The 25,124-nt window shown below is 43.3% G+C and overlaps 1 protein-coding gene and 1 non-coding gene across 9 annotated transcripts in view; one reads left to right on the top strand and one right to left on the bottom strand.

Annotated features, from left to right (window-relative positions):
* Window positions 1–9,436, bottom strand: part of LOC129814206 (GRB10-interacting GYF protein 2-like) — a 33,407-nt gene extending 23,971 nt beyond the window's left edge. Inside the window, exons 1-12 of one of the 8 annotated variants that reach the window (XM_055867160.1) lie at window positions 9,221–9,436; window positions 6,373–6,424; window positions 6,010–6,163; window positions 5,651–5,746; window positions 5,344–5,455; window positions 4,793–4,901; window positions 4,293–4,363; window positions 4,130–4,162; window positions 2,107–2,295; window positions 1,518–1,741; window positions 578–725; window positions 211–462 (exon numbers count right to left, since the gene is read on the bottom strand). In XM_055867160.1, the coding sequence (XP_055723135.1) occupies window positions 211–462; window positions 578–725; window positions 1,518–1,741; window positions 2,107–2,295; window positions 4,130–4,162; window positions 4,293–4,363; window positions 4,793–4,901; window positions 5,344–5,455; window positions 5,651–5,746; window positions 6,010–6,163; window positions 6,373–6,410 (1,426 nt within the window). In that variant the 5' untranslated portion in view covers window positions 6,411–6,424; window positions 9,221–9,436. Of the gene's footprint in view, window positions 1–210; window positions 463–577; window positions 726–1,511; window positions 1,742–2,106; window positions 2,296–4,129; window positions 4,163–4,292; window positions 4,364–4,792; window positions 4,902–5,343; window positions 5,456–5,650; window positions 5,747–6,009; window positions 6,164–6,372; window positions 6,425–9,220 lie in introns of all 8 variants that reach the window. The other 7 variants (XM_055867162.1, XM_055867163.1, XM_055867159.1 and 4 more) reach the window with 7 other exon arrangements.
* A 6,694-nt stretch (window positions 9,437–16,130) lies between these two features.
* trnap-agg (transfer RNA proline (anticodon AGG)) lies at window positions 16,131–16,202 on the top strand. The gene has a single exon. It is a non-coding gene; the product is annotated as a tRNA-Pro (tRNA).
* Window positions 16,203–25,124: the final 8,922 nt, after the last annotated feature.

The following is a 25,124-nucleotide window of genomic DNA, read 5'->3' as shown; positions in this document are numbered from 1 at the left end:
GTTAGTCTGTCACAGATGGAGGTGGAGCTTCTAGATACTATGTGCAGGTGACAACCTCAAACTACAAGCAATCCTGAGTCTGTATATTTGAAGCACAAGGTTACTGGAGGAAATGCCATTGTCATTTACAATGTGTCATCAATCAGCCTTTAGCGCGCACAAATGTGGCAGATTTGACTGTACTCCTCCCCTGCTCTTGTGTAAGCCTACCTGTGAGAGTGTGTGCTGCAGTGTGGGGGATGGGGAGGGACTCCAGCATTGTGTTGGACATGGGCATCGACATAGGGACGTGCAGGGGGACTTTGTTGACCTCTGGCCTGTGTTCCGAGGCTGGGGTTCGCTCAAGTGGCCTCTCAGGCTCCTCTGCTCTGTCGGGCTGGCTGGGGGGCAGCAGAGGGGTGGAGGGCTGGGGTTCTGGAGGCGAGGGAGCAGGCGGCGCCTCCACTACCCCTCTCCCCACATCTGGGAAAAAAACCAAGACAAGATACATTCATTGATGTTCTCTCTCCACAGTCTACTATTGGGAGAAAAAATATATACAGTATGCCAGACATATTTTCTACTTCTCTTAACTCACCCTGTTTTCTGTCGGGGTCTCTTCTTGCCTCTCCGTCTGGGTTTTTGGTCTCCCGGGGCTGTCCGTCCTCCTCAAGGCCCTCGTCACACTCCTCCAGGGGTCTGAAGTCCAGCTCTGCCTCCTCCAGGATGGGCTCCTTGGGAGCTTTCTGTGGAGGAGAAATATATACTGTATACACACGAATTGTCATGAAAGTCTTCATATGTCCTTCGCATAGCAGCTTTGCATTCACAGTGCTCCATGTGCCACAGTGTTCCATGTGCCACAGTGTTCCATGTGCCAGTGTTCCGATGCCATACTTTTTGTAATAGCTGCAAACAAATTGACCATCGGGGAAAACAAATAATCATTGCATATCTACTCAAGACCTCAAACATGTGTGCAGGTCCTACTTAATTTCTTCAACCTTTATTTGTCCCAGCATCCATTAAAGGAATACTATGGGATTTTGGCAATGAGGCTCTTTAACAGCTTCCCAGGAGTCAGATTAACACGTGGATACCATTTATTAATGTCTCTGCGTGTGGTTTGAAGGAAGTTGCTAATTAGCGTTAGCACAATGACAAAGTCTATGGGTATCTGCTAGCAGCTTCCGAGTTGCGCAGCGGTCTAAGGCACTGCATCTCAGTGCTAGAGGCTTCACTAGACCCTGGTTCGAAAAATAAGTAAAATAATAATTTGTTCTTAACTTACTTGCCTAGTTAAATAAAAGGTCAAATAAAATTACAATAATTAAAGTCATTGTGCTAACGCTAGTTAGCATTGGCTCACGAAACTACCTCTAACTTTCTTCATACTAGACACAGAAACATACAAAATAGTATCCACAAGTTCCTCTGATGCTGGGGAAGTAGATAAAGGGCATCATTGCAAAAATCCCGAAGCATCCCTTTAACAAGTGACGTTTGTTTGACTATATGGAGTTCACACTCACTCGAACCTTGAGCGAGAGGAAGGCTCCGGAGGAATCGAAGGTGCCCGTCTCCTCCTCAGCATCCTCCAGGCACCACTCTGGCAGGCTGCCCCCATCCTCCTCCAGGCTGCCACTGCCTGACCGGGGACGCCTGTAGCCGCGCTCGTCCTCTCTGGCGTCGAACGGGAACCGGCGCTGCCGTGGCTGCTCCCCCGGGTGCACCTCTCGCCGCACTGCCGACCGCAGCACGTCTGAGGAGAGGAGCGGTTTAGAAACCCTGTCACTCAGCTTTACCCCAGCCATTCTCTCATATTGAAGCCCACTACTTTAGATCAATGTGATGCTTTTTTGGGGGGGGATGTTATTGTGTGTGTCTGAATGGATTCCAGTATTCCCTGTTGAAAACCCATTCTCTTAGGTGTCCTAAACAAGAGACATATTGACAAGCTATTTTACAGGACTGTAGTAGGATTTGAGGTGTCCGTTGTGATTTAAGAGTTCAGAATAAGACTGCCTTTTTAAAATCAACCTGTAGCGCATTAGGCCTGCAATTAAAACCTCCGCCTGCCAACGGGACAATATGGTGGCAGCAGTGTAGGATCACTACAGGGCACACCTGGACTCGGGGGGCACCACCGGTCGCGTCGCGAGGCACCCGCCAGGAGCCAGCCCCCCTCGTCACCGTCCTCACCATTTGCTTCGTCACGGGACGTGCGCCAGTTCTCGCTCTCTGAGCGTGTAAAATCGTGCTTCCTCACAGGCAGGCATCCCACGCCGGTCCCAACATCCTCGTAGTTAGCACGGACTGGAGAGGGAAAACAATTGAATAACTTGAATTTAATTCATAACAAGGGGAACATCAAGTTCAACATTTATTTATTTCTACTCAATTACATATGTAGGAATACATAAGCTTTTAGCCTAATACTGTCTTTGATGACAATAAGTGATGAGATTGTCTAAACATTTGTAGCGCTGTATCGTTGCCTGATTAAGCAAAGTACAGCGTTACAGTTAGGCCCGTGTGAAGTACACATTTACCCTCAGTTTTAGCATAGAAAATATAAACTAAAAAAATATAAAAGTCCCTTTTTCAGGACCCTGTCTTTCAAAGATAATTGGTAAAAATCCAAATAACTTCACAGATCTTCATTGTAAAGGGTTTAAACACCGTTTCCCATGCTTGTTCAAGGAACAATAAACAATTAATGAACATGCACCTGTGGAATGGTCGTTAAGACACTAACAGCTTACAGACGGTAGGCAATTAAGGTCACAGTTATGAAAACTTAGGACACTAAAGAGGCCTTTCTACCGACTCTGAAAAACACCAAAAGAAAGATGCCCAGGGTCCCTGCTCATCTGCATAAACATGCCTTAGGCATGCTGCAAGGAGGCATGAGGACTGCAGATGTGGCCAGGGCAATAAATTGCAATGTCGGTACTGTGAGATGCCAAAGACAGCGCTACAGGGAGACAGCACGGACAGCTGATCGTCCTCGCAGTGGCAGACCACGTGTAACAACACCTGCACAGGATCAGTACATCCGAACATCACACCTGCGGGACAGGTACAGGATGGCAACAACTGCCCGAGTTACACCAGGAATACACAATCCCTCCATCAGTGCTCAGACTGTCCGCAATAGGCTGAGAGAGGCTGGACTGAGGGCTTGTAAGACTGTTGTAAGGCAGGTCCTCACCAGACATCACCGGCAACGTCGTCACCTACGGGCACAAACCCACCGTCGCTGGACCAGACAGGACGAGTCACGGTTTTGTCTCACATGGGGTGATGGTTGCGTTTATCGTCGAAGGAATGAGCGTTACACCAAGGCCTGTACTCTGGAGCGGGATCAATTTGGAGGTGGAGGGTCCGTCATGGTCTGGGGCGGTGTGTCACAGCATCATCGGACTGAGCTTGTTGTCATTGCAGGCAATCTCAACGCTGTGCGTTACAGGGAAGACATCCTCATCCCTCATGTGGTACCCTTCCTGCATGCTCATCCTGACATGACCCTCCAGCATGACAATGCCACCAGCCATACTGCTCGTTCGGTGCGTGATTTCCTGCAAGACAGGAATGTCAGTGTTCTGCATTGAGCACCTCTGGGACTTGTTGGGACTCGCATTGGGACTCGCATTGGGACCCTCTGGGACTCGCATTGAGCACCTCTGGGACTTGTTGGATCGGAGGGTGAGGGCTAGGGCCATTCCCCCCAGAAATGTCCGGGAACTTGCAGGTGCCTTGGTGGAAGAGAGGGGTAACATCTCACAGCAAGAACTGGCAAATCTTGTGCAGTCCATGAGGAGGAGATGCACTGCAGTACTTAATGCAGCTGGTAGCCACACTAGATATTGACTGTTACTTTTGATTTTGACCACCCTTTGTTCAGGGACACATTATTCCATTTCTGTTAGTCACATGTCTGTGGAACTTGTCCAGTTTATGTCTCAGTTGTTGAATCTTATGTTCACACAAATATTTACACATGTTAAGTTTGCTGAAAATAAACGCAGTTGACAGTGAGAGGACGTTTCTTTTTTTGCTGAGTTTATATTCTTTGGAGAAACAACATCTAGTTCCCCTTGACAAGAAAGGGCGTGTATAAGTGCAAGGGTGTGGAGGACAAACTTACTATGATTCATCGGAAAGTGGGCAGGAGCAACTTCTGCCAAGTCAATGGAGACAGAGGAGCGACAAAGAAAAATAAATGATTACCTGTAAATGCTGTAACTGGCATTTAAGTACATTACATTCATACTGCATTGATTACTTGATTAGAAAGTATTGACACAAACCTGACTCTTTTCGACCTGGCTTTTCAAACCTTCTGTCTCCCCTAGATGGGGAGAAAATAGACTCAGAGTGACTTTGAAAAAAGAAAAGAAAAAAAGACAAAAAGGATGACTGAGCATGCAGGTAGAAAGAGACATAAAGCAACATGACAATACGTAAATCTCATAAAACAAATGGGTTTAGACCAGGAATGGGTTTAGACCAGGGCTCTCAAATTCTGTTCCTTCAGAGCTACCTTCCTGTTGTAACTAACCTGATTGTGCATCAACCAGCTAACTATTAGAATCAGGATAGAATAGGGTTTCAGTGAAAACCTACAGGATGGTAGATCTCCTAGAACAGGATTGGAAAGCCATGGTCCAGACCATTCTCATTCCACTAGTCTGGAACCCAACTTAAGATGCGCCCACTCAACATTTGCATAAATCATCCAATGAAGTCAAAGGTTAATGTGCATAAAATTCCAGTTGCGCTTGTGTCTCTAGTGAGGGTAGTCCATTACCTCTCCTCCCAGCTTTGGGAGCGGTGCATCTCCCTGCCTCCGCGGCCAAAGCCTCCCTCCACGTCATCAAAACTTCTTTGGTAAAACCCTCCGTCTCCTCTACCCCGTCCTGCCAGACACACATTTTAAATACTTTATTTGAATCCACAAATCACACTACACTCGAGAAGGATTCAAACACACACACACACTCCACTTTAATGTTGGCGCTAGCTGTTGATGATGAATTCAACCAGCTGCGATAGCTTCTACTGACAGAGGCATAATCAAGCATAGAAACAGAGCGATACTGTTAATTCCCTTCTGTGAGGCTGGCACAAGATTGTTAACATTCTTAAGGGTGGGTCTCAGTCAACATAATCTAAAGTGGGTTCCTCTCCTCTCCTTAAAATCAGCACTGACTGAAATATTTTAACAGTTTAAAACAACTGTATGCTTTGCCTCCTCCATACCACTTTCACCGAGACTGTTTTCAGATGAAAAAGAGACAAGCAAAGTCACATTAGACTATTGGGATGCACACATTGACACAACAAGACACTCCACCTCACCTCTTCCCCGTGAAGTACTTCGACCCCTCGGTGCCCCTGGCCCCACCGGACCCCCTCCTCTTCCCATCAGCCTGAGCACCGCTGCACTGTTTACAGACATGGAGAAATTTCTCTGTGGGGGAGATAGAGGGAAGAGGGGGATGAAGAAAGAGGGAGACACACAATACTTTAAAAAGACATGTCTATGGCCATCAATTATACTTACTAGGTTAGCAACAAAATGGGTAAGAACACTGGGAAAGTCATAGTTGTAATTTTGCATATTCATTCTAGCATGGCCTCCTATATGAACAGTGAAAGCACCAACCTGCTCTTCCTCTGTAAAAGCTACAAGTGCCAGCGGTGGCAGGGGCTCCTCTTGTAAAATGGGCAGAAAATCTTTATCATGTAGGTCTACAGGGATCTGATGCGATGGCAAAAAAAGAAAGTCTATGAGCCATTGCAATGTCAGGTTTTTATACACAAATTACAGGAAATGGCCATTATATATATATATATATATATATATATATATATATATATTTTTTTTTTAAATAATAATGAATGACTCCACAGAAGGATACATCTAAATGTCACACTTTATAGAACATGGGTAAGAACTTTATTTGTATGTCAATCATATATTTCTGTATCCTTTTAGAACACATCAGAATTCCTTTGCCTCACCTCCCTATCCTTGACATAAAGTGCTAGCATTTCTTCTCTCCCGTAGCGGTAGTCCGCAAGTTTATACTTTGGCAATGCAGGAGAGAGTGGTGGTGAGGTGGCAACGCTACTGCTGCTACCACCCCCATGGCCACCCCCAGACAGGGCCCGGAGCCTGGGGAAAAGGGAGTGGGGGAGGGGAGGAATAGGAAAAGGGACAGAAGGAGAAAGACAAAAGTGAAGTTTAGAGGACAACTGACAGGCCTCAAAATGTGAGGCTCCACTGCACCTGGTGTCAAACGAAAAACCAGCCTAACAACCCAGATCCCTGTTAAATCAACCTGATACAACATTTCAGCTAAACAAGTATTCATATTTACTAACCATTCTGGTCCAAAGTTGAGTGTCTGAGTTTCTGCCATTCTTTCTAGAACTTCTATGGGGAGGAAAGGGCCAACATTATTAGCCTATTACAACAAACACCACACTTCAGGTTGAATATTCTTGGAGATGTATTCAGTAATCAATCTGCCAATGCAACTGAAAATCGTATATCAATTTCTAGTCATCAAAGATTACAGACCCAAATTATGGTTAAAAAGTGTTTTGATGGTGTAACAAATATTGCATCAGCCAATCAATTCCCTAAATGATTCATGTTTTAGACGTAGTCCGATTGGATCTTACAGTGTGGTATTTCAACTCATTCCAGAGGATAGCCCCATCCCTCCCTTACACAAGGAGTACAATTTCAATCGACTGAAGCCATTTTAGGAAGTTGCCCAGTTAGGAAAGAGGTTCCTCAGACACCAATAATTGACAACAGTGTCTCCTTTTCCCTGCCCAGAGAGGCTTTATTCTGGAAATACTACAATAAACTTGGATGTTTGCATGCAAATTACCATAATCACAAACAATTTCACAGACCAGTTAGATAATGACCCTAGGTTAGCTGAATAAACTTCACAGTGAAGGAAGTTTCTGATTAACTCCACCAATGGAGTGGAGCAGAGACCAGGCATTGTGGAATTCAGCTCCGACTACATCAATTTGCTCAAGGTCAACACTTCAAATTATGTTAACTATGAAACTCTAACCTTGGACCTACAGTATGTTTTTCCTCTGTAGTTGCGTGCCTTTGTTTGCGGCAATCCATACTTTTCCAATAAACGTTAAAGAGAGTGGTGGTTGCATTTTATTAAAGGAATACTTCGGGATTTTGGCAATGAGGCACTTTATCATCTTCCCCAGAGTCAGATGAACTCACGGATACCATGTTTGTGTCTCTGCGTGTATTTTGAAGGGAGTTGCTAACTAGCCCTAGCGCAATTGCTAACTAGTGCAATGACTGGCGGTATTGGGGATCTGCTAACATTGAATCTGGGGAAGTAGATAAAGGGCTTCATTGGCAAAATCCCAAAGTATTCCTTTAATAAAATGCAACCACTGACTGTTTGCTCATTGCTGTTGCTCTAAAATGGCAACTCTGCACAAATGCGCCAATTAAGTCAACAAGGAAACAGGTGGTGGTTGTATTTGATTAACATTTATAAAAAAGGTATGGATTTCAGCAAACATACGTACAAGGTGAGCTTTCATAATAGATTTATTTTTAATATTGACCTTGGTTCAGTCAATGTAGTCTGATCTGAATTCCACAAAGCCTGGTCTCTGTGCCACTCCGTTGTTGATGGAGTTGTTCAGAAACTTCCTTCACTGTGGAGTTTAGTCAGCTACCTAAAGGTATGTTCAAACTGCAATCTGTCTACCTATAGGATAAACAGGAAGCATGCATGGGATGGACTTTTCACCTGTTGCAAGCCACATGCGGGCTACATCCAATCAACATTCGAATTTGATTGATTATTTGTAGTAAAAAAAAAAAAAAAAAAAAAAAAAAAAAAAAAAAAGCCAACTCCTGTCAAAAACCCCCCCCAAAATGAATCCTACACCAAAACACCCGTCACAAATGATTTATTACATTCAAAACAGTATGTCACTGTCAGTACTGTAGCCTGTGACCTCAGGTTGTGAATAGGAACAAATTGCGGCCAAAAAAATGTATTGTAAGGAAAATATTCAAGTTTCAACCTACACATTTCAAGTAGCCAATACTATTGGACTTTTAATGTTTCATGAAGACACAATGTACTAGGCTTAGATGAAGTCTAACTATTAAACTCAAATTACTTTATATGCATGTCTATGTCTGATCAATTTTGTATAACGTTGTTATAAGACAAGGAATTTTCGCAAATGAGCTACCTGGCTAACAACAAACTTTTCTAGTGACATAACGCACCGTCATTTCATTTCAAACACATGAACTACAGTAGCTAGCTAACTTCCCATTTGGCTGACCATAATTAGCTTGCTAATCCGACTGACTCACGCACGTTCCCCATACGTAACTTTAGCTAGATGCTAACTAGCAATACTGCTGTTCATTAGCTAATGTTAGATAGTGAAACTAACCTGACAGTTAACATTTAAAAAACAACTATCGGTAACTAACTAGGTAGTTAGCTAGCCAATGTGCAACTGTGCTGCCAAGTTGGTTGGCAAACTAACGTATCTAAACTAGTTTAATAGGTAGTAACATGCTAACTAAGTAACAGCATGACAGCTACTGTACAGTAGATAATCAAACCGTTTTCAGAATCATTGACGTTGTAACTACTGTATTTAACCACCAATAATGATACCATGTTCAAACATTATAAGACAGTTAGCTAACTATTGGACCAGCTATCTAACGTTATATCGATAAGGTTAGTGAGGTTAGTTTGCTAGCTATAGTTGCTAACTATTTAGCATAACTACTGTTAACCAGCTAGCGAACTTAGTTTTACAAAGCTTTAAGCAACAATCGATCATTGATACTCAGTCATTTCTACAAAAATGCTAAGTTTCTCGAAAGGAAAACAATCAAAAAGGCATACTGTCACAAAATCGCACAGAAGTAATGAACTGACAAGTTAATCCTTAACCCCCAAACCTCCGTGCGGCCTCCGCCACAACGCTGAAATACCTCCCACCTCGCTCCAATCCAATGCGGTGCTCCCACATACTTTAGTCCCAAGCCTCAAGGCCAAGCAAACATGCTGCTATAACAACCCTCATAAACGCAATCAAATCGCTAAAACTGGGCTCTTTAACATCGTGAATGCTTGTTTCGATAGTTTAGCTTTATTTTATAGCAAAACTGTGCAATTAATCTTCGCTGTCTTACCTCTGCTTTTACTGACAGCACAGGGTTTATATTCGAGGTGTGTGGCTCTCTCCGTTTCAACAAGATGGCTGAGAATGGGTGACGACAACACATATCCCGATAAAGACCCGTATGCAGGCGCGTTCGTAAATTTACTCTGGCTATCTACTCCGATTTCAGAGCAGTCTCGCCTGAGTGTGTCAGAGCACAGAATAACTGATTAATTTACAAACGCTCAACACCAGTTGAATATGGTTGTGTCGGCAAAGAAGCGAAATTAAATTGTTGCCAGCAGCACAGTTGCAGTCACCAACGCTCTGGATAACATGAAAACAGCCTAACCAGCTCTGCTAGAGCGAGTATTTGTGTCTGGAAGTAGCTAGCCAATGTTAGCTTGGGTAACGTTACCGTTCTTTATTTATTTTGTATTGAACCTTAACTAGGCAAGTCAGTTAAGAACAAATTCTTATTTACAATGACGGCCTAACCCGCACGACGTTGGGCCAATTGTGCCCCGCACTATGATACTCCCAATCACGGCCGGTTGTGATACAGCCTGGAATCGAACCAGGGTCTGTAGTGACACCTCTAGCACTGAGATGCAGTGCCGTAGACGCAGTGGAACGCTCGGATCAATCCTACTCCTCGGCCAGAGGGTCCAGTCTGGCTCTGAATTTACAAATGGACAATCTGGCGACGCTCTGAATTTACGAACGCTCAGAACGCTCTCTGGCACTCCAGATTGAATTTACGAACACGCCCTCCATATGCCAATAATATTTGCAGACTGGCATATTTTAAAAAGTACAAATCGCGCTGAAATCATCTGTATGATTTCTGTAAGTGGAATGTTAGACTTGTATGGCAGAAGAACACGTTATTGGCCTTATTCTAACCAAATGTTGAAATGTTGTAGAAGAGTAAGAATTAGCTACCACCTTCAGATTTGATTACATGCATCATTGTAAACATCATACATACATACATACATACATACAGGTAACTGCCAGTACCAAAATAATGGAAACAGTTGAATAAATGAGGATACCAAGTGTATTGAAAGCAAGTGCTTTCACCATGGTAATGGCCCCATCCACAGGGCACAAGTTGTCACTGAATGGTTTGATGAGCATGACAATTGCCATGGCCATCTCAGTCACCAGATCGCAACCCAACTGAACATATGGGAGATTGTGGAGCGGTGCATGAGCCAGCATTTTCCACCACCATCAACAAAACACCAAATAATGGAATTTCTTGTGGAAGAATGGTGTCACAATGCTCCAATAGAATGCCAGGCACTTGTTGAATCTATGTCCCTATGAAAAAAGATTAGTCAGAGAGCAGTATTACTTACTGCAGTTAGTTAGAGTGCAGTACAACTGCAGTATGCTGCAAATGCTGTCCAAAATAACACAGTTTTTTTGTGCGGTAACTTTGCTGTGTAACTGCAGTTGCAGTGCAGTATAACTGTAGTTCAACTACAGTTATTATGCAAGTAATGCATCCAAAACACCACAGTCAACAGCAGTTACTGCAGTTTCGAAAGTAAGCTTTTTAGGTGCATTGAAGCTATTAAGACACTTTATGTTGGTGTTTCCTTTATTTTGGCAGTTAGCTGTACATACCATTATCAAATACATTATGCATGACATTTACAGATTAAATACCCTATCATGATCTTCTGAACCAAAACTTAAATGAAAAGTAAAATATTTATGATTGGTGTGGGCTACAATGCAAAAATGACAAAAATAGTATCAACATTTTCCTTATGTTATGTAAAACTTTAGCCCTAGCTATCAAATATAGTCAAATCAAAGTTTATTTGTCACGTGCACCGAATACAACAGGTGTAGACCTTACAGTGAAATGCTTACTTACAGGCTCTAACCAATAGTGCAAAAAAGGTGTTAGGTGAACAATAGGTAAGTAATGAAATAAAACAACAGTAAAAAGACAGGCTATATACAGTAGCGAGGCTACATGCAGACACCGGTTAGTCAGGCTGATTGAGGTAATATGTACATGTAGATATGGTTAAAGTGACTATGCATATATGATGAACAGAGAGTAGCAGTAGCGTAAAAGAGGGGTTGGTGGGTGGCGGGACACAATGCAGATAGCCCGGTTAGCCAATGTGCGGGAGCACTGGTTGATCGGCCCAATTGAGGTAGTATGTACATGAATGTATAGTTAAAGTGACTATGCATATATGATAAACAGAGAGTAGCAGCAGCATAAAAAGAGGGTTTGGTGGGGGGCACACAATGCACCGAGCACGCCCCCATTCTCATCGACGGGGCTGTAGTGGAGCAGGTTGACAGCTTCAAGTTCCTTGGTGTCCACATCAATAACAAACTAGAATGGTCCAAACACACCAAGACAGTCGTGAAGAGGGCACGACAAAGCCTATTCCCCCTCAGGAAACGAAAAGGATTTGGCATGGGTCCTGACATCCTCAAAAGGTTCTACAGCTGCAACATCGAGAGCATCCTGACCGGTTGCATCACTGCCTGGTACGGCAATTGCTCGGCCTCCGACCGCAAGGCACTTCAGAGGGTAGTGTGTAAGGCCCAGTACATCACTGGGGGCAAAGCTGCATGCCATCCAGGACCTCTACACCAGGCGGTGTCAGAGGAAGGCCCTAAAAATTGTCAAAGACCCCAGCCGCCCCAGTCATAGACTGTTCTCTCTACTACCACATGGCAAGCGGTACCGGAGTGCCAGGTCTAGGACAAAAAGGCTTCTCAACAGTTTTTACCCCCAAGCCATAAGACTCCTGAACAGGTAACCAAATGGTTACCCGGACTATTTGCATTGTGTGCCCCTCCCCCAACCCATATTTTATGCTGCTACTCTCTGTTTATCATATATGCATAGTCACTTTCTAACTATACATTCATGTACATACTACCTCAATTGGCCCGACCAACCAGTGCTCCCGCACATTGGCTAACCGGGCTATCTGCATTGTGTCCCACCACCCGCCAACCCCTCTTTTACTCTACTGCTACTCTCTGTTCATCATATATGCATAGTCACTTTAACCATACCTACATGTACATACTACCTCAATAAGCCCGACTAACCGGTGTCTGTATATAGCCTTGCTACTGTTATTTTCAAATGTCTTTTTACTGTTGTTTTATTTCTTTACTTACCTACACACACACATACATACCTTTTTTTCGCACTATTGGTTTGAGCCTGTAAGTAAGCATTTCACTGTAAGGTCTACTACCCTTGTTTTATTCGGCACACATGACAAATAAACTTTGAGATAGGGCCTTTAAGGCTATGTTCATCATTAGAACCTTCGTAGGAGCATCGTTAAGGGTGGGTTGCACCAACATGGTGTAAATTAGAGCTAATCTAGGTTTTGTAAATCTAGGTTTATAATTAATCAGAGATATGTTGCACCACTTCATTTTAAATCTGGATCGGTTTTAAACTATGATTAGTGACATGTTACACCAATATATGAGGTATTTCGTGAGTTGAAACTAAGTATCTAGCCTACTTGACAAATGAGGCCACAAAGTTGCTGTTATAATATACAATGTAACATTAGACCTACTGCAACTCCATCGTGAAAGGTTCTCATGGGTTGGCTGATGTGAATTAAAATCTGTTATTTGCCAGTACTAGACAGAAAACTAATTTGTTAGCTAACATTAGCTACTGTATCTAGCTAGTTTATAAACCAAGTTAGCTAGCATACAATATTATTTATTATTGTCATTACTTAAAGTTATTTAACTATGTTTTATTTGTCCGCTTGCCACCTGATCATGGCACATCAAAGAAGTTCACATTTCTCTGCTTATGAAAAATAACTATTGTCGGAGCTGACGATGGAGGAATTTAGTAACGTACTGGAGGATAAAAAGACAGACAACATGACTGTCAAAAAGAAGGAAGACACCTGGGCCATTTTATGTGACAAATGTAATGGCTTAAAGAGAAGAGGGACCCAAATCAGATGAAAGCTTGCTGGAAAAAAGATGACTGTATGAATAGATGAATACAGCAGGCTACATACAGTTAAGCCAATACCTCAGAAAAAAAATTGTAGACCTCCACAAGTCTGGTTCATCCTTGGGAGCAATTTCCAAATGCCTGAAGGTACCACGTTCATCTGTACAAACAATAGTACGCAAGTATAAACACCATGGGACCACGCAGCCGTCATACCGCTCAGGAAGGAGACACGTTCTGTCTCCTAGTGATGAACGTACTTTGGTGCGAAAAGTGCAAATCAATCTCAGAACAACAGCGAAGGACCTTGTGAAGATGCTGGAGGAAGCAGGTACAAAAGTATCTATATCCACAGTAAAAGGAGTCCTATATCGACATAACCTGAAAGGCCGCTCAGCAAGGAAGAAGCCACTGCTCCAAAACCGCCATAAAAAAAGCCAGACGACGGATTGCAACTGCACATGGGAACATTTTGGAGAAATGCCCTCTGGTCTGATGAAATAAAAATAGAATTGTTTGGACGTAATGACCATCATTATGTTTGGAGGAAAAAGGGGGAGGCTTGCAAGCCGAAGAACACCATCCCAACTATGAAGCACGGGGTGGCAGCGTTATGTTGTGGGGGTGCTTTGCTGCAGGAGGGACTGGTGCACTTCACAAAATAGATGGCATCATGAGGACGGAAAATTATGTGGATATATTGAAACAACATCTCAAGACATCGGTCAGGAGGTTAAAGCTTGGTCGCAAATGGGTCTTCCAAATGGACAATGACCACAAGCATACTTCCAAATGTTGCAGCAAAATGGCTTAAGGACAACAAAGTCAAGGTATTGGAGTGGCCATCACAAAGCCCTGACCTCAATCCCATAGAAAATTTGTGGGCAGAACTGAAAAAGTGTGTGCGAGCAAGGAGGCCTACAAACCTAACTCAGTTTCACCAGCTCTGTCAGGAGGAATGGGCCAAAATTCACCCAACTTTTTGTGGGAAGCTTGTGGAAGGCTACCCAAAACGTTTGACTCAAGTTAAACAATTTAAAGGCAATGCTACCAAATACTAATTGAGTGTATGTAAACTTCTGACCAACTGGGAATGTGATGAAATAAATAAAACCGGAAGTAAATCATTCTCTCTACTCTTATTCTGACATTTCACATTCTTAAAATAAAGTGGTGATCCTAACTGACCTAAGCCAGGGAATTTTTACTCTGGATAAATGTCAGGAATTGTGCAAAACTGAGTTTAAATGTATTTGGCTAAGGTGTATGTAAACTTCCGACTTCCACAGTATACCTATATATTTAAATTATATTGAAATACATTTCTTGTTAATTCAAATTAGTTTTATTTAGCGTAGCTATTTGTATGTTACTGTCTGTTATTTTTGCTTCAATATATTTCATGATGTGTAGCCTACATGTGCGCAATGATGTGTCAAGTCTTTATTTAGTGCATTATTATAGGGTAAACATTAGAATAAGCCGCCTCAATAGTTATGTGTGAAATATATGTGATAATATCTCTTAGGAGCTGATCCGTTGTCAGTATTGTGGAATAATTAAAATGTTACCGTAATATTTGAAAGGGAGAACGCTGATCTAAGAGCGGCACTGTCTTTCTTTCAATTTTATCAGTATTCCTACCATGTTGTTGTTTTGCTACCATGCTACCATGTTGTTGTCATGTTGTGTTGCTGCCATGCTATGTTGCTGTCTTAGGTCTCTCTTTCTGTCGTGTTGTGTTGTCTCTCTTTTCATGATGTGGGTTTTGTCCTATATTGTTATTTAATTTATTAAGGAGGACTTTTGCCTTTTGGTAAAAATTGTAAATAAGAATTTGTTCTTAACTCACTTGCCTAGTTAAATAAAGGTTAAATAAAAATAAATAAATAAAAGACACTTAGCGAACGTTCTCTCTGTATGGTGCTTTGGGAAACGCATGTTACAGCTTCGGACGTTATAAGAAATACATATAGTTAAAACAAACACTCGCAAGCTTACATTTCTCGTAAGCCTACAAATTCTGCAGTGGAGAAGGTTGAGAGCTTCAAGTTCCTTGGTGTCCACATCACCAACAAACTATCATGGTCCAAGCACACCAAGACAGTCGTGAAGAGGGCTCGACAAAGCCTATTTCCCCTCAGGAGACTGAAAAGATTTGGCATGGGTCCTCAGATCCTCAAAAGGTTCTACAGCGGCACCATCGAGAGCATCCTGACTGGTTGCATCACTGCCTGGTATGGCAACTACTCGGCCTCCAACCGCAAGGCACTACAGGGTGTAGTGCGAACGGCCCAGTACATCACTGGGCCGCAAGCTTCCTGCCATTCAGGACCTCTACACCAGGCGGTGTCAGAGGAAGGCCCTAAAAATTGTCAAAGACTCCAGCCACCCTAGTCAGAGACTGTTCTCTCTGCTACCGCACGGCAAGCGGTACCGGAGCGCCAAGTCCAGGTCCAAGAGGCTTCTAAACAGTTTCTACCCTCAAGTCATAAGACTCCTGAACACATAATCAAATGGCTACCCCCCCACCCCACCCCACCCCCTCTTTTACACCGCTGCTACTCTCTGTTGTTATCATCTATGCATAATCACTTTAATAACTCTACCTACATGTACATATTACCTCAACTAACCGGTTCCCCCCCGCAAGATGACTCTGTCCCTGTACCCCCCTGTATATAGTCTCACTATTGTTATTTTACTGCTGCACTTTAATTACTTGTTACTTTTATTTCTTATTCTTATTTAACTGCATTTTTGGTTAGGGGCGCCTAAGTAAACATTTCACTGTAAGGTATACCTGTTGTATTCGGCGCATGTGACTAAAAACATTTTATTTGTTTTAATCGCTATCGGGAAACCAGGCCTAGATAATCAAAAGTATGGAAGTCAGTACGCCATTGTTGTCGCATGAAGAAAAGTACATAAATCCAGGAACGTGTATCTTGGCTCGTTGGTCTAGGGGTATGATTCTCGCTTAGGGTGCGAGAGGTCCCGGGTTCAAATCCCGGACGAGCCCTCCTTTTTCAAAGGATACGTTCGTAAATATATTCTGGTTTCTACTCCGATTTCAGAGCGCTCTCGTCTGAGTGTGCCAGAGCGCAAGATAATTTATGATTGTACGAACGCACAACACCCGTTGAAATTGGCTGGTGTCAGTAAACGTCGGCAAAAAAAGCGTAATTAAATTGTTGCCAGCAGCACAGTTACTGTCACCAACGCTCTAGATGACATGAAAACAGCCTAACCAGCTCTGCTAGGGCGAGTAAAATGGTCAGAGTGAGATGTTCTCTCATTTGTGTCTGGAAGTAGTTAGCAAGCTAGCCAACGTTAGCCAGTTAGCTTGGGTGCTTGACTGCAGTTGTAATGGCAGAACGCTCAGATCAACCCTACTCTATGGTGGGTGATAAGGGACATATATAAGCCTAGGCAACCGTACCACCTGAAATTACATGATACCAACGACTTACGAACTAACGCCTGCATCGCGTGTTAATGAAAGTTAAAATGTGCATAGTTTATATTTATATTAATTCAATCGCAACCATAAATGTTAGAAACTTAAAAATGTTCCCTGAAAGCAGACATTCCGATGTAGCCTACGGCTTGTGTATTTCCTGTTATCCCTAATGGCCTAGAAAATATTATATCCAATCTATAGATAATCTGTCTTTCCCTCAACACCTCATGGCATGGTATAATATCTTATGCCGCTGTATACAGATCTAAATGTTGTTAGCCAATCACAGACTGTGTTGTTACCAGTTCAACATCAGACAACCAATAAGAGTTGTGTCCATGACTTTCAGAGGAGTTCATAGTTCATAGCTATTCTGGATCCTTGGGATGTCCCTTCGGTTGAATAGAGCATTTTATAGACTTTTCCAGAGGGTCCGTTTACAAGCGGCAGAAGCGATTTTCGAGTGTCTGCCCCAGATAGGTTCCTTATTCGAGACAATGAAAATAATTATCAAGATGTCCTTGATCCAATTTAGGAGTAAGTAGGCTATATTTAAGTTGTGATATCGTTAGAAAATATTTAGGTCTACAGTGTTAAGGGAAATTTGGTTTATTTGAAAACAATACTTTTTTGTTGATAACGTATTGTCAAAAGCACGTAGTCAATATTATTTACAGAGTCGATAGCAGAGTAGGCTAGTGTATAATAATGTAATTTGATGTGCTAGTATTATTTATTTAATGGATTAATTCAATTGTAAATGAAATAACTACTTTTCACTGAAGGGAAACGAGGTACAATATGCAACTTCGATCGAAGACCTAAAATCATGCCTGACAATATCACGACGGTATCCTAATATAGTGTGGATACAGTAGTAGCCTATTCTACAACGATGTACCTGTATGTGCTTGCTAGTATTATTTATCTAATTGATCAATTAAATTGTAAATGTGGATGGGTACGCTATTTCATTCAATGATTACGTTATTGTACAAGGTAGATACAGGAGTAGTCTACAATAATAATGTAATTGAATGTGCTATAGTATCATTTATTTCATTGATGAATACAATTGTAAATGGGGATGGGTAGGCTACTTCATTCAGTGAATACTGAATATATTGCCATCTCTGGGAGTATGTTAATGATGGCTTTTCAGTTGTTGAACTATGGCAATGTCAAACTAATTTCTAAATCTCTTTCTTTTAGTCAAGATGTGATGAGCCAGAGCAACCAATCAGATTCACTGCAGGTGCTCAACCCACCACCCTCACTGTTCTCCCTCCACAAATAACCACAGAGCTTGACGAAAACCTTCAAAGGTTGTGGTGCTATGTTGCATGTTATCATGAGTACCAGGCAGACGTTTGAGTACAGAATCAAATGGTGTAAACTTAACAGTCTAAACTTGTTGAGTACACTCTTTGTACTCTTTGTACTTTGCACTCTCAGTGCGAGAGGCATCACTACAGACCCTGGTTTGTTTCCAGGCTGTATCACAACCGGCCGTGATTGGGAGTCCCATAGGACAGCGCACAATTGGCCCAGCGTCGTCCGGGTTAGGGTTTGGCCAGGGTAGGTCGTCATTGTACATAAGAATTTGTTCTTAATTGACTTGCCTAGTTAAATAAATGTTCAATAAAAAAACATGCAAACAAGAAGATGACGTGTCTAACTTGCACCGTTATGCAATTATTAGGAGACGAGATACGCTCCTGCTGCTACATTGACCCCCCCTCCATTTGTTTTGTACACTGCTGCTACTCACTGTTTATTATCTATGCATAGTCACTTCACCCCTACTTACATGTACAAATTACCTCAACTAACCTGTACCCCTGCTCACTGACTCAGTACCGGTACCCCCTGTATATAGCCTCGTTATTGTGTTACATTTTTATTATTTTTTATTAAATGTTTTACTTTAGTTTATTTGGTAAATCTTTTCTTACATTTCTGTAACTGCACTGTTGGTTAAAGGCTTGCAAGTATGCGTTTGACGGTAAGGTCTACACTTGTTGTATTCTGCGCATATTTGAAATAGCTAATCCTGGCTACCAATGTTCTAGTATTCATTTATCGAGGCAAGCAGATCAGAGATGTCAAGGTGGTACTCAAGCATATGCCATGTGTATGTGACACACATATGCATGGTCATATTTTTTATGTTTTATTTAGTTTATTTTGCCTCCCAGGTATTTACATTTAATGTATGTATATAATTACTGCTGCTAGGGGAGCTGTGACGTCAATGAAGTGAGTTAGTGAGATCTTTAACATTTCTTCTTCCTTATGGAGAATGACTAGTTTTGAAAACGAACGTTTCTCCGTCTCATCGTTTTACCCTATTCATTCAGGTATGTAATGTGCAAAAATGCAATATGACTAAAAATATTAAGGTAACATGGTTAATTACACAGTCCATGAGTTTGGTAATGTTTGAAGGCAGTTTTAACTGAGTGAAAAACTGCTTGGTATTTTCCCCATTGTAAGTAAGTTAATTGAGTTAGGCTAGGTTGCTAACGTTAATGGTTTACATGAACGAGAAGGGATTAACAGGGTGTCCAAACTTTCTGTATTTTTTTTAACGTTTTATATCCATTTTGTTTTATTTTCTATTATCAAAGGCTCAGTTTACTTTAGATAATATATGTAAATATGTGATGTCACGTGTCACGTTCCTGACCTGTTTTCTGTTGTTTTGTATGTGTTTAGTTGGTCAGGACGTGAGCTGGGTGGGAATTCTATGTTGTGTGTCTAGTTTGTCTGTTTCTATGTCAGCCTAGTGTGGGTTCTCAATCAGAGACAGATGGTAGTCGTTGTCTCTGATTGAGACTCATATATAGGAGGCTTGTTTTGTGTTGGGGTTTTGTGGGTGTTTGTTTCCTGTCGCTGTGTTTGTGTTCTGCACCAGATAGGTCTGTATCGGTTTTGCACATTTGTTATTTTGGTTGTAGTGTTTCACTTGTTCTGGTATTAAACATGTTTAACACTAGCCGCGCTGCACTTTGGTCCTCTCCTTCACCCCTGGAAGAAAACCTTTACAGAAACACCCACCAAACCCGGACCAAGCAGCGTGGCAACGGGCAGCAGCAACAGCAGCAGCGGTGCCAGGAGGAATGGTCATGGGAGGAAATCATAAACGGAAAAGGACCCTGGGCAAAGGTGGGAGAGAATCGCCACTCTTGGGAGGAGAAGGAGGCAGCCACAGCCCAGGAGCGCTGGATTGAGGAGGCAGCACGTAAGAGAGGCTGGAAGCCCGAGAGGCTCACCCCAAAATTACTTGGGGGGCTATAGGGGCGTTTGGCGAAGCCGGGTTGGATACCTGAGCCAACTCCCCGGGCTTACCGTGGAGTGAGAGGGCGTCGTACTGGTCAGACACCGTGTTATGCGGTAAAGCGCACGGTGTCCCCAGTACGCGTGCTTAGCCCAGTGCGGGCTATTCCACCTTGCCGCACTGGGAGGGCTAGGTTGGGCATCGAGCTGGATGTCATGAAGCCGGCCCAACGTATCTGGCCTCCAGTACGTCTCCTCACTCCAGTCATGATCTGCCACTCAGTCCGGAGCTGCCACTAGTCCGGAGTTGTCCCTCTGTCCTGAGCTACCTCTTTGTCCTGAACTACCTCTCTGTCCTGAGTTGTCTCCTCTATTGTAGAGGGGAGGTGGTGAAGGTTCCTGGACCATGGTCGGGGGCGAGGGTCGCCACTCAAGGGACGCTAAGGAGTGGTGGTGCCCTCGTCCACCGCCGGAGCCGCCACTGCGGACAGATGCCCACCCAGACCCTCCCCTTGAGTTTTAGGGGTGCGCCCGGAGTTCGCACCTTGGGGGGGGGGGGGGTTCTGTCACGTTCCTGACCTGTTTTCTGTTGTTTTGTATGTGTTTAGTTGGGCAGGACGTGAGCTGGGTGGGAATTCTATGTTGTGTGTCTAGTTTGTCTGTTTCTATGTCAGCCTAGTGTGGGTTCTCAATCAGAGACAGATGGTAGTCGTTGTCTCTGATTGAGACTCATATATATATAGGAGGCTTGTTTTGTGTTGGGGTTTTGTGGGTGTTTGTTTCCTGTCTCTGTGTTTGTTCTGCACCAGATAGGACTGTCTCGGTTTTCACGGTTTGTTATTTTGTTTGTTGTTTGTAGTGTTCACTTGTTATTATATTAAACATGTTGAGCACTGGCTACGCTGCATTTTGGTCCTCTCTTTCACCCCAGGAAGAAAGCCGTTACATCACGATAAAATGTGTTAGTGTTAATATTTGTACGAAAATAGCGTTTAACAGTTCGCTAGCTTGATGCTAACCAAATTTAGCTTGGCTAAATGCTATAGTAGTTAGCTCTAGCCATTTGGTTTTAGTCAGTCAGTTTAATGAAATGGTTGTAGTGTAACGGTGTAATTAAGTTGTTAAATTCCTGCATAAAATGGGTGTTATGCCGTCTCCTGGTGGATTAATGTGTTTACATTTAATTTGATCACAATGAGCAGGTATGGGATTATGGTCAGTGATAAAGGTATGGGATTCTAGGTAATCCACAGCAGATCTATGGAGAATTGCTGTGGGTGAGTTGAAAATTGAATGGTCCCGGGATAGAAATGTATAAAGTTGACATTACATCATAAAATCCACCTTTTGCATTGTACATTAGTAATTTATGTCATTAGTAACTCATGTTGTTAGTTTGCCGTCAAATAAGCCGCTCTTTATGTTATTTGCCGAATTTCAGTTAGCCATGTGGGTTTTATGCAAGCTAAAGTTCCCTCTTTAGGAGTGCTATTTATATCCCGTCGACTACTCATCATTCATCCATACTGTCAGGTCCTGACCATAGTTCTTGTGTGTTTTGCTTGTTTAGTGTTGGTCAGGACGTGAGCTGGGTGGGCATTCTATGTTGTGTGTCTAGTTTGTCTGTTTCTGTGATCAGCCTAATATGGTTCTCAGAGGCAGCTGTCAATCGTTGTCCCTGATTGAGAATCATATATAGGTGGCTTGTTTTGTGTTGGGGATTGTGGGTGGTTGTCTTCTGTCTTTGTGTTCTGCACCAGATAGGACTGTTTTCGGTTTTCACATTTATTGTTTTGTTGTTTGTAGTATTCTCATATTCTTTATTAAATTATGTTGAACACTAGCCACGCTGCATTTTGGTCCTCTCCTTCATCCCAGGAAGAAAACCGTAACACTGGCTGTGTGTGTCCCATGATGGCAGGTAATTTATGACAAATGTATAAAGTATATGTTTTACAAATTTATGAGCACCAGCTAACAGCATATTAGCCTGGTTTTGTTAGCTTAGGAAAATATGTGGTACATTCTAGGTATTATATTTCTTCGCCACAAGAGTGTGACGTTGAGAAATTTCTCAGGTTAATTTGATTTATTTTGTTACTAAAATGGATGATAGTTTATTCTGATGTTGTGAATATGAGATTACACATGGAAACAATATATTTTTATTATAGTAAATTGGGAATTATTAGAAGTTGTTAAATCCACGATACGATCACAATGACTTTGATACTCATTTCAATTGTTCTTTTGTTAGTATATTATTGTCACGTTCCTGACCTATTTCTGTTAGTTTGTTGTATGTGTTAGTTGGTCAGGACGTGAGTTTGGGTGGGCATTCTATGTTTTCTGTTTCTATGTTGGTTTATGGGTTGCCTGGTATGGCTCTTAATTAGAGGCAGGTGTTTGGCGTTCCTCTAATTAAGAGGCATATTTAGGTAGGTTGTTTCACAGTGTTCGTTGTGGGTGGTTGTCTCCTGTGTTAGTGTTTGTTGCACCATACGGGACTTTCGTGCGTTCTTCGTTTTATGTAGTCATTTTTCCTGTTGTGCGTTCTTCGTGTTTTATGTAAGTTCGTATGGTCAGGTTTGTCTACATTCGTTTTGTTATTTTGTTAATTATTCAAGTGTTTTCGTTTCGTGTTTTTCCCGTCTTGTTGAATTAAAATTGTCATTTCACAACGCTGCGCCTTGGTTCAATCCATGCTCCTCCTCTTCGGATGAAGAGGAGGAGGAACACTGTTACAATTATAGAGCAGATCTATGGAGAATTACTGTGGGAGTGCTATTTATATCCCGTTGACTACTCATCATTCATCCATACTATGTGTGTCCCATGATTGCAGCTTTGGAAATAAATGAACTATCCATCCATTACTCCTTCCTGTGACTCACTGACTTGAGGGACGGGAACAGGAAGGTCACAGTAGCATTGTTTCGCATAGGCGTCCAGTAATTTAGAGTTGTTTTTTTCAAAATTGACATTGATAGTACAGTGAGTTTTATATATAATATGTAGATGTGTGGTGACTTCACGTTTGGATGAATGGACCAACTAGACTGCCATGGGCAAGTCCCTTGACGGGTACCAGGAATGGTGGAAGGACAATCTGAAGGTAATTATCTTTTCACACAACACCGCAGTGTCCAGGCCTCCAGAGTATTCACTCTATCGCCTGCTATATGGAGGCGATCCGCAGCAGTTAACTGATGTAAACAATGCAATTGTATATAACATTGCACATACTGTAGTATAATTTTTTTCCGATTGACTTAGTGTTTTTGTATAACGTACTTTGACGTCACTGATACTCCACCTGATGTGGTGGAAGTTGTCGAACCAGATCAGAACGCCTTCGAAGACCACCTTCAGGCATGGACTGAGGAGGATGTGGAGGTTTTTGACCAGGTAAAAATGATAGTAAGCTGTTAATTTATTTTCTGGCCTTCGAAGAGATATGTAAAAGATGTATTTGTAATAATATGAAATAAAACTGCATTTATTTCTACTATCAATCAAGGTGTAACGGCTTTCCTCCTCCTCTTCATCCGAAAAGGAGGAGCAGGGATCGAACCAAAATGCAGCTGAGTTTGTAGACATGATTTATTAAAGGAAAAACACGAAAACACGAACTTGACTAATAAACTAACAAAACAAAGAAACGGTGTAGACAGATCTGAACGACGGACTCACATAACACACGAGAACGCACGAACAGGGAAAAAAGCCTACACATAAAAAACACTGAACAAACAAACCGAAACCAGTCCCGTGTGGCGTAACGACATACACAAACACAGGAGACAATCACCCACAACGAACACTGTGAAAACACCTACCTAAATATGACTCTTAATTAGAGGAACGCCAAACACCTGCCTCTAATTAAGAGCCATACCAGGCAACCCATAAACCAACATAGAAACAGAAAACATAGAATGCCCACCCAAACTCACGTCCTGACCAACTAACACATATAACAAACTAACAGAAATAGGTCAGGAACGTGACATAACCCCCCCCATAAGGTGCGAACTCCGGGCGCACCAGCACAAAGTCTAAGGGAGGGTCTGGGTGGGCATCTGACCACGGTGGTGGCTCAGGCTCCGGGCGAGGTCCCCACCCCACCATAGTCAATCCCAGCTTCCATCTCCCCCTATGAATGTCCACCCTCATCTTACCCCCACAAAATCCTCTTGGTAACATCAACGACAGGGGCAGCACCGGGACAAAGGGATAGATCAAGACAGAGGGATAGCTCAAGACAGAGGGATAGATCAGGATATAGAGGTAGCTCAGGATAGAGAGGGAGATCAGGATAGAGGGGCAACTCCGGACTGAAAGGCAGCTCCGGACAGAGAGACAGCTCTGGACTGAGGGGCAGTTCTGGGTAAATAGCCGCTCTGGGCTAAGGGACAGCTCATGACTGGCTAACGGCTCTGGACGCTCATGGCTGGCTGACGACTCTCGACGCTCATGGCTGGCTGACGGCTCTCGACGCTCATGGCTGGCTGACGGCTCTCGACGCTCATGGCTGGCTGACGGCTCTCGACGCTCATGGCTCGCTGAAGGCTCTGGACGCTCATGGCTCGCTGACGGCTCTGGACGCTCATGGCTGGCTGAAGGCTCTGGACGCTCATGGCTCACTGACGGCTCTGGCAGATCCTGTCTGGTTGGCGGCTCTGGCAGATCCTGTCTGGTTGGCGGCTCTGGCAGATCCTGTCTGGTTGGCGGCTCTGGCAGATCCTGTCTGGTTGGCGGCTCTGGCAGATCCTGTCTGGTTGGCGGCTCTGGCAGATCCTGTCTGGTTGGCGGCTCTGGCAGATCCTGACTGATAACTGGCTCTAGCGGCTCCTGACTGACTATCGGCTCTGACGGCTCGGGACAGACGGGCGGCTCTAATGGCTCAGGACAGACGGATGGCTCAGACGGCGCTGGGGAGACGGATGGCTCAGACGGCGCTGGGGAGACGGATGGCTCAGACGGCGCTGGGGAGACGGATGGCTCAGATGGCGCTGGGGAGACGGATGGCTCAGATGGCGCTGCGGAGACGGATGGCTCAGACTGCACCTGTCTGGCGGAAGGCTCTGGCTGCTCCTGTCTGGCGGAAGGCTCTGTAGGCTCATGGCAGACGGGCAGCTTTGCAGGCTCATGGCAGACAGGCAGTTCATGCGCCGTTGGGCAGACGGCAGACTCTGGCCA

Source organism: Salvelinus fontinalis, chromosome 17 (assembly GCF_029448725.1).
Source record: "Salvelinus fontinalis isolate EN_2023a chromosome 17, ASM2944872v1, whole genome shotgun sequence".
Lineage (NCBI taxonomy): Eukaryota > Metazoa > Chordata > Actinopteri > Salmoniformes > Salmonidae > Salvelinus > Salvelinus fontinalis.
Note: the sequence above shows the minus strand (reverse complement) of the source record. Positions and strands in the feature narration are given on the sequence as shown.